The sequence below is a fragment of the Diabrotica virgifera genome, chromosome 1 (assembly GCF_917563875.1).
Source record: "Diabrotica virgifera virgifera chromosome 1, PGI_DIABVI_V3a".
Classification (NCBI taxonomy): domain Eukaryota; kingdom Metazoa; phylum Arthropoda; class Insecta; order Coleoptera; family Chrysomelidae; genus Diabrotica; species Diabrotica virgifera.
In genome coordinates, this window is record NC_065443.1 from 187,077,055 (window position 1) to 187,091,216 (window position 14,162).

General features: G+C 33.4%; 1 protein-coding gene across 10 annotated transcripts in view; it reads right to left on the reverse strand.

The window, feature by feature from the left end:
• LOC114330194 (adenylate cyclase type 5) overlaps positions 1-14,162 on the reverse strand; it is a 1,795,244-nt gene that overhangs the window by 341,066 nt on the left and 1,440,016 nt on the right. For all 10 annotated transcript variants that reach the window (XM_050641848.1, XM_050641851.1, XM_050641852.1 and 7 more), the window contains one exon: positions 12,407-12,553. In XM_050641848.1, the coding sequence (XP_050497805.1) occupies positions 12,407-12,553 (147 nt within the window). The remainder of the gene's footprint in view (positions 1-12,406; positions 12,554-14,162) is intronic.

Below are 14,162 nucleotides of genomic sequence, written 5' to 3' on the forward strand. Positions count from 1 at the left end.
AAATCGACCTGTTTCGGGAGTTTTTTCTTAAAGTCGCGGGTTTACGAAATAACGAATTTATTCCTTTCATTTGCACCATACTGTATATTGGCTCTTAACACATGGTAGTTTGTTAAGGGGGGAACGAAAAAAAAAATATCCTTAAAAATACTCTAAATTGTCAGACTAACATAAGGTAAGTTAAGTACATGCAAAAGAGTGTACCTATATTTCAAAAGTCTGACGATTTGAGCGGGGCTAAGGAAATGGGCGAGCTAAAAATTTCACAAAAAAAAGCGAATAATTCGCGAAATGAACGTTAGATCGAAAAACTAAAAAATACATGTTCAATATTTTTCAAAAATCTATCGAATCATAGAATGATCGAATGATAAGGGGTGGGGGGTAAATTTAAAATTTTAAATACAAATCCCGCGATATTTCGCGAAATAAACATTAGATCGAAAAACTGCAAAATACATTTAATAAACATTTTTGAAAAATTTATCGAATGGAACCAAACACGACCCCCCACGGAGGTGGGGTGGGGGTTACTTTAAAATCCTAAATAGGAGTCCCAAATTTTTATTCCAGATTTGGATTCTTTACGTAAAAATAAGCAACTTTTTTTCGAAACATTTTTTAGATTTATGGATAGATGGCGCCATAATCTGAAAAACGATTGTTGGAAATGGAAAATTAAATTAAAAATGAAAAATCCCCACTAACATGTAAAATTTTACTAAACTTTTTTTGGTCTTAGGACCTACTCTTCACAACCCAATAGGTCCCCAAAACGCTCGAGTAACTGCACATTTAGCATACTTTGCTCCCCTACTATAATGACAGCAATTTTGTGGCAACCACATAAAAGAAGAATACTTACGTTTTCAACTTATTTAAAAAAATCAATAAAATGTCATTTTTAACATTCCGAAAATATTTTACCAAAATAGAGCCATTTTTGGCTTATAAACAATTTGAATAACTTTGTTAATATTGACTGAAGACTAAATCTACTTTGAGATTTGAAAAGCTGGTATTTTTACACGATTTAAAAAAAACTTTTTGCCTATGTTAACTATGATCAAAGTTAGCCACTTTTTTTATTAATTATTCATCATTACTTCCATATACGTAAAATTCTCCTGTAACAGTGTTTGTTACCACACTCCTCCGAAACGGCTTGTCCAATTTTTATAAAATTTTACACGTATATCCTGTAGGACTGAAAATAGGGTTTAATCTATTTTTGCAACCATAACTTATAAGTTGGGTTGCTCCCTGACATTTTTTTTAATTATTTTTTTGGACAAAATTGTCTACTTTAATTGTATTTGATGAAGCGTTAAAAATACATACAAGTCCCAATTTTAACCCTTCTATCACCAACCCCTATGTTTTAATTTCCATCTACATATTTACAACTATAAAATTCTCCTGTCATAGTATTAGTTGCCATAGTTTTCCGAGACGACTTGATCGATTTTTATGAAATTATATAATATTCGGTACGTCTGAGAATCGGTCGTAATCTATTTTTCATATCCCTGTGTGCTAAGGGGGTTCCTCCCTAACATTTTTGAATGTTAGGTGGGGATACGTGTGCATAACCTACTCTACAAGACTTACAGTGAATACAAATTAAAAAGATAAGGATCAAAATCCATCAAAAAGCCCCGGAGATATTAATCGCAGCATATGTATATTTGAAAAATCAATTTCACTTTTTGATTGCACGGATTTTAATAAGTCTCCTCCACCGACTCCGAGCCGATTTCGTTAAGACCTCATTTTTAAAGCTTTATTAACCACTCTGTTGAAGTTGAAAGTGTACTCAAACCTTTACACATTCACTATATGCATTGAACTTCAAAATGGCACTGGTTATGCTGCTTAATTGTTGTAAACAAAATAGCTGTGAATTAAATAAAAAAAAGTGGGCAACTTTGATCTTAATTGTTTTAGGCAAATTTTATTATGTAATAATTTGTTTAAAATATCAGCTTTACAAATAACAAAGTGGATTTAGTTACAGTTAATATAAACAAAGTTTTTCAAATTATTTATAAGCCAAAAATGACTTTGGTATATTCAAATATTTTTGCAATGGCAAAAATGACTTATGTTGATTTGTTATTAAAAATAATGAAAATATTCACCTTCTTCTTTCATCTGGTACCAGCGAAATCGCTCTATCGTTATTATCTTTTGAGCAATAACATTGAAAAAAATACGATCCGCGGGATAAACAAATTGAATAAAATTTAAACTAATTTATGAATCATCTTGAAATTTTTTTGTGCGATTTACATACTGTTTGACTCAGCTTTTCATGCAATGTCAAACTATTAAGTTCCTCTTTCGCAAAAGTTATAGCAAATTTTTTATTTTCGAAATTTTAGTCTTACTTTGCAATTCCCGTAGCAACAAATGATCGGACAAAAATAATTCAAAAGCTGTCATTTTAAACCTTTGCTCATCTACTAAAAGATGAATACCCCAAATAAGATATTTAATAACCCGATTTTTACCTGTAGCGATTTAAACAGAAAAACTGTCATGTTTGACCCTTATTTGTTAATAAGTAAAATTCTCGTCCGAACTTTGACGGGCATTTTTGTGTTTATAATGTATTAAGTATATAGTACCCAAAAATCCTATTTGCAACCTCGCTGGTCAAGTGTCCCGAACATGTACAATGTACATTTGTGCCTTATTTCCCTGGTGAAAATTGAGCATCTTATTTAAACCGCCTTTTGTTTAAATAACCAATTCTTAAGAGCTATTATAGCTCTTAAGAGCTATAATAGCTCCTAAGAGCTATCTGGGCATCGAAATACAAATAAGTAGAGACAACCAAACATGCGAATTATCTCGAAGAATAGCTTTAGGATGGGCAGCGTATGGCAAACTAAGAGACGTGTTTAAGGAAAATATCCCAATAAAGCTAAAAAGAAAAGCATTTAACCAGTGCGTACTTCCGGTGCCTACTTATGGAGCTGAAACACTGACACTGACTAAAACATCAATAAGAAAATTACAAGTAGCACAATGAAAAATGGAAAGATCCATGCTTGGCCTAACTTTGAGAGACAGAATACGAAATGATGAGTTACGGAGAAGATCTGGAGTGGAAGACATCATAAAGCGCATTACGAAGTTGAAGTGGAAATGGTCCGGACACGTCGCAAAACAGAGAGACAACAGATGGACAAGGAAGATCTTAGAGTGGCGGCCAAGGGCGGACAAACGAAGTCGTGGAAGACCACCTACCAGATGGACCGACGATATTAAGAGAATAGCGACAAACTGGATTGCAGCTGCCTAGAACAGAGAAGGGTGGAGATATCTTGAGGAGGCCTATGTCCGACAGTGGACAAATTTGTCTGTGTGATGATGATGATTATAGCTCCTGAATATACGAACTATAGCTTTGATATTTTAATACAAGGGTCAAACGGTACACTACAAATAGACCGAAATCATTAGACCGAAAACAGTAGACCGAACTCATTGGACCGAAAAGCACTTTACCAGAACCTCACTAGACCGAACAGCATTAGACCGAAATGGTACAAAATTAAAAAAGATTGCAGAAAATTATGCTAAGATTTTGTATATCTGTCTTTTGTTTATTGTATTTTTTTTGTATTATTTTATATATACAGAGCTAGTCAAAATTCCGTACCCCACCTCTTATCTTTTGAACGGTTATACGTACAAAAGTGAAATTTGGAGGGAGGAAATAAACGGACATAAGCTCCTTAACTAGTCATGACAGGTGACGTAACAGTGACAGATGACGTTACAGAGCCACTGTGACCGATAATTTTAAATGGGACCTTATGGCAAGTGATACCTCGTTTGAAAGGTATTTAAAATACCTATTCAGCCATACTAATTTTTTTTGGTGTAGGTGGATTTTTATTTTGGTGAATAAATTAAATAAATATAATATTGTAGTTTCTCATTTAATTAACAAAAATTCAAATGTCCGCCTATGGTTTCTTTGTCAAAAAATTTGACGTTTTTCAATTTTCTAGTAGTTTTTACGTAAACTTCAACCCTTTTGACAAGTAATCATAGGCAGAATTTTGAATTTTTATTAATTAAATGCGAAACTACAATTTTATATTTATTTCATTTTTTCATCAAAATTAGCTTAAACTCAAACAAAATTAGTATAAATGAATAGGTATTTTCAATACCTTTCAAACGAGGTATCACTTGCCATAAGGTCCCATTTAAAATTATCTGTCACAGTAGCGCTGTAAAGTCATCTGTCACTATTACGTCATCTGTCATGACTAGTTAAGAAGCTTACGTCCGTTTATTTCCTCCCTCCAAATTTCACTATTATAGGTATAACCGTTCAAAAGATACGAGGGGGGGTACGGACTTTTGACTAGCACTGTAGACTGTGTAAATTGTTACTCTGTACAGTCTGATGTAAAATAATTTTCATCCGTTAAACAAATTAGTGAAGGTAAAAATAAATTAAGAGTAGAGTGCCGTTATCACCATTCTAACTGTTTCTAATAAACATCCAAATAACATTTAGTTGTAATTACATTTGTCTTATCCCTTGTACTACGACAAGTAAAAAGAAAAAGAAAAAATAAACAAAAAACAAAGAAAAAAAACAACCTCTAAACTCGCCAGTACTTTGTGCTGCCAGTCCTAAGCCTGGATAAAGGGTGAAGGGAGGTTGATGTTACCCTTGCTCAGATTACAATCCTGTTTAAGCATCCTGTATTAGGTACCCTAATTCTTTTCGGTCTCCTACTGTTCGGTCTGTTGAGGTTTCGGTAAAGAGCTTTTCGGTCTAATGAGTTCGGTCTACTTTAATGATTTCGGCCTCTTTATACTAAACCGAGTCAAACGCAGTTAAGATAGAAAAAATTTAATGATGTTATTTTTACTTAACCCTTATCCGGGCAGGGTGGGTCCGACGGTTACATGACATTTCGTAACGCGACAGTTCGTAACCGAACAGTTGGTAACGGACAATTCGTAACAGCGACAGTTCGTAACGGCAACACTTCGTAACGGCGACAGTTCGCAACTATACAAATTCGTAACGGACAATTCGTAACGTCCAAATTGAATTATTCTCTTTATTGTTGTTAACGTGGAAACTAACTGGTATTATAGTTGTAAATTGAATTATGTTTATCAACTTAACGAACCAGTATTAGGATAAATATTTTTAAGGCTGTTTTATCGGTGCACCAAAACCTAGGGACAGTGTTTTCTCTGTTATTTACCGACAGAATGTCTCGAAATTTGGACACGTTGTTCGAAATTATGTTGCCTTTAAAATGATGGTTTTACTTTTTTTATTTTTTTGAAAATTCTGTTGAAAAATTAGATTATAATGTTTAACGTTCTATTATAACCAAACTTTTTACTCCCATCACTTGAAAGAGTTTTTTTTTCTGTAATCGTTGATTTTTTTTTCACCTTTCTGTGTCCAGTAATAATCGAGAAAAGCGTGTTCCAACTTTGAAGAAAATTTGCTAAAAATATTGAAATCTAATAATGAAACGAGTTACGCAGCATTGGCGCTTAGTTTCATCGTTATCGGCTTCGTGACGACAAATCTCATGAACGTACGGTCAGTCGGTCAGTTCGCTTGAATTATTAGAATCCATTTCCAGTTATTCATTCTTGTATTTTCTTCATCAACTTGCTTAGTGTTTACAGTTTACAGTATTCTTAGTTATTTTGAAAACATTAAACTTATTTAGTTTACGGGTATTTTAAGTACATAATATATTATTAGTTTAGTGGTATAAGTTACAAGTTCTTTAGTTTACGCGTATTTTTAAGTATTACATTAGTTTAGGGATATAGGTTGACAAGATAAGAAATGAGTCCCAGGGTGTTTTAAAATAAGACAGAAAATTATACTACTATCCACGATTTGTGTTTTATTCATCAATTGGATACTTTTTTTATGTAACTGCAACCTATAAATATATTAAAATAATGTATATGTTACCGGCCAAACCCGATTTCGGGACAAACTAGTTTGGCCTAGGCCAAACTACTTTGTCCTAACCGCCTAGGATAAACTAGTATGACCTAGGTCAAACTAGTTTATCATATCACGCGTAGGCTAAACTAGTTTATCCTGATATAAATAAACACACTTCAGGCCAAACTAGTTTAGCCTAGGCCAAACTAGTTTATCCTGATATAATAAAGATTCACACTTCAGGATAAACTAGTACGGCCTTCTTCTTATTCTTCTTCTAGTGCCTATCCGTTTCGGATATTGGCGATCATCATGGCAATCTCTACTTTTCTCACTGCTGCTCTGAAAAGACTTTTAGTGGTTGTGTTGAACCACGTACGTAGATTTTTCAGCAAGGTGTTAAATGAAAGCTTATAATCCAAGGATGGTACTAAAAGTTAGGAATTTGACCTAGGCTGTCTGTCTGTCGGTCTGCCCGACCGCGAATATAACTGCTCCGTCACTATACCAGGTAGAATGACAAATGAGGTGTCAAATGAAAGCTTATAATCCAAGGATGGTACTAAAAGTGACAAAATTGACCTATGCTGTCTGTCTGTCGGTCCGTCCGACCGCGAATATAACTGCTCTGTCACTATACCAGGTAGAATGAAAAATGAGGTGTCAAATAAAAGCTTATAATCCAAGAATGTTACTAAAGCCCAAACTAGTTTGGCCTGAAGTGAGCGTCTAGAACCGGAAGTCCTAGAACAAAGGACCCCGCAAAAACTTTATGGGAAATGGCTCTCTGTCAAATGCTCTGAAACTTAGGATTGTGGTAATTCTTGATGTGTAGAACAAAAGACTCCATGAACGCGTAGCTCCAAAAAATCATAGTTCTAAGATATAAGCCTCTGAAGATATAGGTATAGAGAGGACGTTTGAGTTGGAATAAATTCATTTTCTCGAGAATGGGCGACTCTGGAGATAAATTACGAATCAGGTCAATTTTTATTTTTAAATTATAATTTTTGGCATATATATCATACTAGTGACGTCATCCATCTGGGCGTGATGACGCAATCGATGATATTTTTAAATAGGAATAGGGGTCGTGTGATAGTTCATTTGAAAGGCTATTTAATTCTCTATTCACTAATATAAACATCAACATAATAATTTATACAGGGTGCCCAATTTTTTTTTAATTAAATTAATTGAGACAAAAAGAAGAATGTATATAATTTATTTAATTCGAAATACATTTTACTGCTGTCAGAAAACAGAAAAAAATGTTTATTTGATAAATAAATATTGTTTTTTGCTTAAATTCAATATTGAAGCTGCCACCCACCTACCTCTTAGCAGTTTGGACATTTAATTTAAGCGAAAGGCAATGTTTAGTACCAGCCTTGGATTCTAAGGTTTCATTTGACACCTCATTTGTCATTATATCTGGTATATTGACGGAAGAATTACATTCGCGATCGGACGGAAAGACGGACAGACAGCCTCGCTAAGATTTCTCACCTTTAATAACATCTTCGGATTAAAAGCATTTATTTGACACCTCATTTTTCATTCTACCTGGTATAGTGACGGAGCAGTTATTTTCGCGGTCGGACGGACCGACGGACAGACAGCCTAGCTCAAATTTCTCACCTTTGGTACCATCCTTGGATTATAAGCTTTCATTTGACACCTTATTTGTCATTCTACCTAGTATAGTGACGGAGCAGTTATATTCGCGGTCGGACGGACCGACGGACAGACAGCCTAGGTCAAATTTCTCACTTTTAGTACCATCCTTGGATTATAAAGGACGTAATTTGGGAATTCCCCGCATGTAAAAGTCCTTACATGTTCGTCAAATTACTTTCGACTCAGCTAAATTAGTGTAGGCTAGGCCGTACTAGGCGAAGGATTTCCTGGCTGAAAAATCTACGTACGTGGTTCAACACAACCACTACAAATCTTTTCAGAGCAGCAGTGTGAAAAGTAGAGATTGCCATGATGGCCGCCAACATCCGAAACGGATAGGCACTACAAGAAGAAGAAGAAGGCCGTACTAGTTTATCCTGAAGTGTGAATCTTTATTATATCAGGATAAACTAGTTTGACCTAGGCCAAACTATGTGACAAAAATGTGATAATTCTTTTTAAAATATTATCCACGATAAAATCAATCTAACAAGGTATTCCCGACAAAACTAATTTGAATGGAGAATAATGCATTTTGTTGTCATTAAAATACTTGTCCGCCGGCGCCACTGAGTAAAGATCGAATTGTCGGTCGCACTCCCTACTTCCAATCAATTTCAAGTAGGGAGTCACGTGTGTGGTGACGTAAGCAGTCTACGAAAGTAAGCGATACGCCCACTTAACATTGCAATGTGCTTCAACTGATAAAACAGCCTTAAGGCATTTCATATTTCGTGTTTCAGAATATAATAAAAGTATTTAAACCAAGTATTAAAGTATTACAAGCCATCCCAATGCCCCAAAGCTATTACCAATCACAAGGTTTATTATAATAACAGGTAATTTAATTATAATCTTTTTTTACAAAATGTTTATTTAAAAAGTTTGGAATGTCTAAAGACGGTTGTCAGATTAAAGATTTCAGGAATTAAGTACCTCATTATACCTTTGTCTAGACATATGCAAATTTAAGGGATAATAAGAGAAATAAACTTTTAATAATATTGTTAAAAGTTTGTATGTATTTAAAAATTTGTTTGTGTTTAAGATTTTTAATATGAACTGCAACACGAAATATAAAATGGGTTAAACATGTTTATCCCCGTACTGATTCTTTAAACTGATAAACATAATTTCAATTATAACTGTAATATGCTTTTTCTCATGAGGATCTTTCAGTGCGTCACAGTTTTTCGATTTCTTTCTAACGCATTAAATTGTGTGTGCCAGAAAAAAACGCACGTCGGTGATTACATTTCGTCGGTGACATTTATAACATTTATTCTAGTTGTCAATAGATGGCACTATAATCGAAAAAAATAATTTGTGAATTATACAATATATCTACGAATATAATCTGAGCAATTTAAAAGACTATACAAATCAAAGAAAATACCATTTTATAAATGCAATAAACACAATTGATTTGCTTTTATGCCAAATTGCAAATAAAATTTGACAACTGTCAGATTTAACTAAAATGTCATGTCACTAAAATGTATATTATATCACGGACTTACCTTTTTTTCTATCATTTGTGACGCACTGAAAAATGCTCATGAAAAGAAGCATAAGAGTTAGTTTCCACGTTAACAAAAATAAACAGAATAATTCAATTTGGACGTTACGAATTGTCCGTTACGAATTTGTATAGTTACGGACTGTCGCCGTTACCAAGTGTCGCCGTTACAAACTGTCGCTGTTACGAATTGTCCATTACCAACTGTCCGGTTACGAACTGTCGCGTTACGAGGTGTCTGGTCACGGGGTCCGACGGCCCGAGACGCCAATTCTTTTATCATAAACTGATAAAAAGTTTTATTGAATTTTATGCATCACTGAATTTGTTTAGAAGTATGTTTCCTTCGACATAGTCATGAGCTATTCAAAATATTCATTATCATTTTTGAAATAATTGTGTCGAAAGAATTTTGTCACGTAAAGGGGCAGCACGGGCCCCTCGGACCCTATTTGTATTTATACCTAAAGTATAAATCTTTGTTACAGAAGTTAATCTGGCAGTCAGGTAATGTATTTGTGTCAATAATAAAGTCAATAAATCCAATAATAAAGTCTAAACGTGTAACAAACAATGTAAACATCTCTTTGATGTGAACATCAAAGAGATGCTTACAATAGGTGTTATATATATTCTAAATGAATTTTAAAAACATAATCATTGTTGGAATGCAATAATATTGTTAGATAGGTACCTATACATATTTTGAAATAAATAATTCATCGGCTATCAGTCGTTTGCTATCGACTAATATAATATGACTAAAATAATATATGAACAATAGAAAAATAAATGACTAATCTAAGGTTTTTTTATTTTTATTGTTTTTTAACCTAATACTTAATAATAATTTTATTTATCATATCAATTTGCTATTCTAGTTGGGAATAAGCTGATCTTCTGGCTTAGTCCCAACAAAAATAATAAATTGATATGACAAACTATTAATTTGTAAAAGTAAAATAATAATATTCTTCTGACTTATGCGTTTTATTCATTTTGTAAAGATTGTTTTTGTCGGTACTTTATACATGAGCTGCTAATAACCATAATATTTTCTCAGAAGGGTTTTTACACAATAATGAAAGGCAACAACACCGTAATATTTTTCCAGGGTATGCGTAAACATCAACCCCTCTTTTCAAATAAAATGGCCTGGTAGATTTACAAAAGTTTTTATTTATTTTTTAATTAAGTCTTTATTTGCCTCCAAGTGTTTATTACTTGTGAATAAATATTTTTTCTACAAAAGTTTTCTTGCATTTCATTATTTTGTGCAAATCCTTCAGGTATATCGCACCCTCGAGGTAGACCGCATACTATCGTAGCACCATTTTTTTAATATAGACAATTTAAATTTAACTTTAATAAAAAAATAAAAAATAATATTAGAAATATATGGGTAAATATGAATAGTACAGTCAAGAAAACAGTAGTGGGCCCAACGGACCCGAGTTGCCCGGTTATGTAAGTAAAATGTGTTGCCCGGATAAGGGTTAAAAAATGCGTTTTTTCATTACTAATAATTTAGATAGCCATATTTTAGAACTAAAAAATAGTACATTATATACCGCGGGACTGAAGTAGTACATTTAATCCTGAAGGTAAAGTTTATGGCCCGACCGCAGGGAGGGCCATAATTTACCTGAAGGATTAAATGTACTTCAGTCGCAAGGTATATACGATACTTTTCGTACTTCCGGTATGATTTTATTAATTATTTCAATAATTTCAATCAGTTTTTTCTCTCTTCAACTCATTTAATAAACTGTCTTTAAAATAAGTTACCATAGTAACATTGCGTTGTGACAGTTATAATTTAGAAACATTGTCATTACTAGTGTCATTGTAAAGAAACATTGTTATTGATAATTATTGGTATCATGAGTGAAGAAGGTGTATCTGATATTGATAAAAGAGCAGCCGAAGTAGGTGAAGAATTGTTACCACCGAAATCTAGAAAACTATACGAGCAGCAGTACGATGCTTTTAAAAAGTGGTGCCGCTTAAACAATGTGAGACAACCTACTGAAAATGCGCTGTTAGTCTACTTCGATGATAAATCAAAAGCGGTTTGTGCCTCAACTCTCTGGGCACATTACTCAATGCTGAAATCGGTTATTAACATTAGAGAAGATATTGATATAAGTAAATTTCCAAAATTATTAGCTTTTTTGAAGAGAAGAAATGAGGGATTTAAGCCAAAGAAGTCAAGAATTCTCACGTCTGAGCAGGTAGATCAGTTCTTACGGGAGGCTCCGGATGATAAATATTTAATGCTTAAGGTAAATTTGGAAATTTGTTTATATTCAGAAATTTTAAGAAATCAATTTTTTTGTAGGTTGCACTTATTTTGGGCGTTGCGGGAGCTTGTCGTGGAAAAGAGTTGGTTGATTTAGAAATCGACGATGTGAGAGATTTGGGCGATTCCTTCCTAATTGCGATTAGAAACACCAAAAATAAAATTGACCGAAATTTTGTGATCAAAAATTCAGAAAACAGTGCCATCAGTTTTGTGGCGATATTTCGGAAATATGTGGCATTGCGAAAGACAGGGACAACTCATTCAAAATTTTTTGTTCAATACATCAACAAAGAATGTACTACGCGAGTAGTAGGAAAAAACATGTTTGGTACAATTCCACGGCAAATAGCAGCTTTCTTGAAATTAGAAAATGCGACGTCTTATACGGGACATTGTTTTAGACGCACATCTGCGTCTTTGTTAGCTGATTCGGGAGCAACAATAGACGTGCTGAAGAGACATGGAGGATGGAAATCCTCCAACGTGGCCGAGGGATATATTGAATCGTCTATTAAAAATAAACAAAAAATTTCAGATAAAATATTTGGTCAAGTCGCCGATTCGTCCACTATAGTTATGCCACAGTCCTCATTCTCGCTTCCTGTTTCCGCAGGATCTTCGAAACAAACACCAGTTCAATATGAAAAGGACCTATCTGTTACTCGTCAGTTACCTGCTGCATTAACCCAGGAAAGACTGGTCAATATGACGAACTGTCACAATATTAATTTGAATATTAACGTTAATTACCATTCTAATTAATTATATTTTTCAATAAAATATCCCTTAAATTCGTTTGTTTGTGATTTAATCGTTCCGGGAGTTTCGTCAATATTTAATCCCGGAGGGATTAAATGTGACACTTTAGTACCTGTCACAAGGGAGTGAAGTTGTCACTTTAGGCCCGGAAGTACGAAAAAAATATTATTTTATTACTTACGCTATGGCATCGATCATATCAAGTCCCATTTCTACAGTGCAGTGTGCATGATCTGGCCGTGCCTCAGGCAATCCAGAAACGCAATAATAACAGTCACCAAGTAGTTTTATCCTTAAACAATGATGTTCAGCAGCTAGCCGATCAAACCTAAAATAAGTTTACTAACTTAATAAAGGCATTTTAAAAATGGTAACTTTTGGGAAAACTTAAAATTTTGTTGAACATAAATATGTGAAATTTACATCGGGTATTTCTTTAGGAGTTCTAATTAGCTTTTAACACCTTAAGCGCTTTTAGGGAGTCAATAGCGATTTTGACTACGGAAAATTCAAACAAGATATAACTTTCTGTAATTTGATTAAGAAATGTGTAATAAACAACATATCAAAAAGTTCTACTCCAGAAGTGGGTGCTTCATTTTCTATTAAACAAATGAACTGCGAAATTAGTTGTTTTTTTAAATAACTACGAAAATGTAAATCTTAGAAAAAAACTGATTTGACTGTTGGAAAATTCAGAAAAATCTACACAAAAAATCTTATATAAAGATTTTTCTAAAATTAATCTATGGCTTCTATAATTTTTTTATTTATAACGCTAAAGTCACCCTTCCCACAAACATTTGTGCACTGTATTCTAGCGTTCGGCGAAGCGTACGGTTGAGGTATTTTAATATAATTCTTTAACTATTGGATCAAATAAAATTTTACAGGTTGGGCATGAAAGAAGAACAATAAAGCTATATTATAGTTATAATAAAAAGAAATAAAATATATGGGCATAAGTACGATGTAGGCGAAAAGTGAGACTTACATGAATTTTGGTTAATAATTATTTTAAAATGTGTAGCCAATACAATTTTATTTATACATACATGCATAACCTAAAACCTCTTATACCCTTAGGTGTCGAAGTGTACAAGCTCTCTTAAATTTTGTCTACAAATTTACGCCACTTTTTTCTGTCCCTCGCTAGTTCCTTCGTCTCACTCAATGTCTTCCCTCTTTCTTCGAGAATCTCGTTTATGCTTTTGTTCCATGTAAAACAATTTGCAATTTTATTTATACAGGGTGTCCCGAAAAGATTGGTCATAAATTATACCATACATTCTGGGGTCAAAAATGGTTCGATTGAACCTAACTAACCTTAGTATAAATGTGCTTATAAAAAAAAGTTACAGTCCTTTGAAGTTACAAAATAAAAATCGATTTTTTTCAATATATCGAAAACTATTAGATATTTTTTATTGAAAATGGACATGGGGCATTCCTATGGCAGGAACATCTTAAAACAAAATCAAAGTGAAATTTTTCCACCCCATAAAAATTTTATGGGGGTTTTGTTCTTTTAAACCCCCCCCCCCCAAACTTTTATGTACGTTGCAATTAATTCATTATTGTGGTACCATTTGTTAAACACAACGTTTCTAAAACTTTTTTGTTTCTTAGTATTTTTTAGATAAGCCAGATTTTATCGGGGTGCAGCTTCTTTTTTAATATGTTTACATAAAAATTGTATGGGGTTTTGTTCTTTTAAACCCCCCAAATGTTTGTGTACGTTCCAGTTAAACTATTATTGTGGTACCATTAGGTACACACAGTGTTTTTAAAACTTTTTTACCTCTTAGTCTATTTTTGATAAGTCACCTTTTATCGAGATGTGTCTTCTTTTTCAAAATATACCTAATAATGTAAATTATAAATAAATTTTCAGATTAACAGCTCTCTACAGGGTGATCAACTTCTGTGACAAAGTC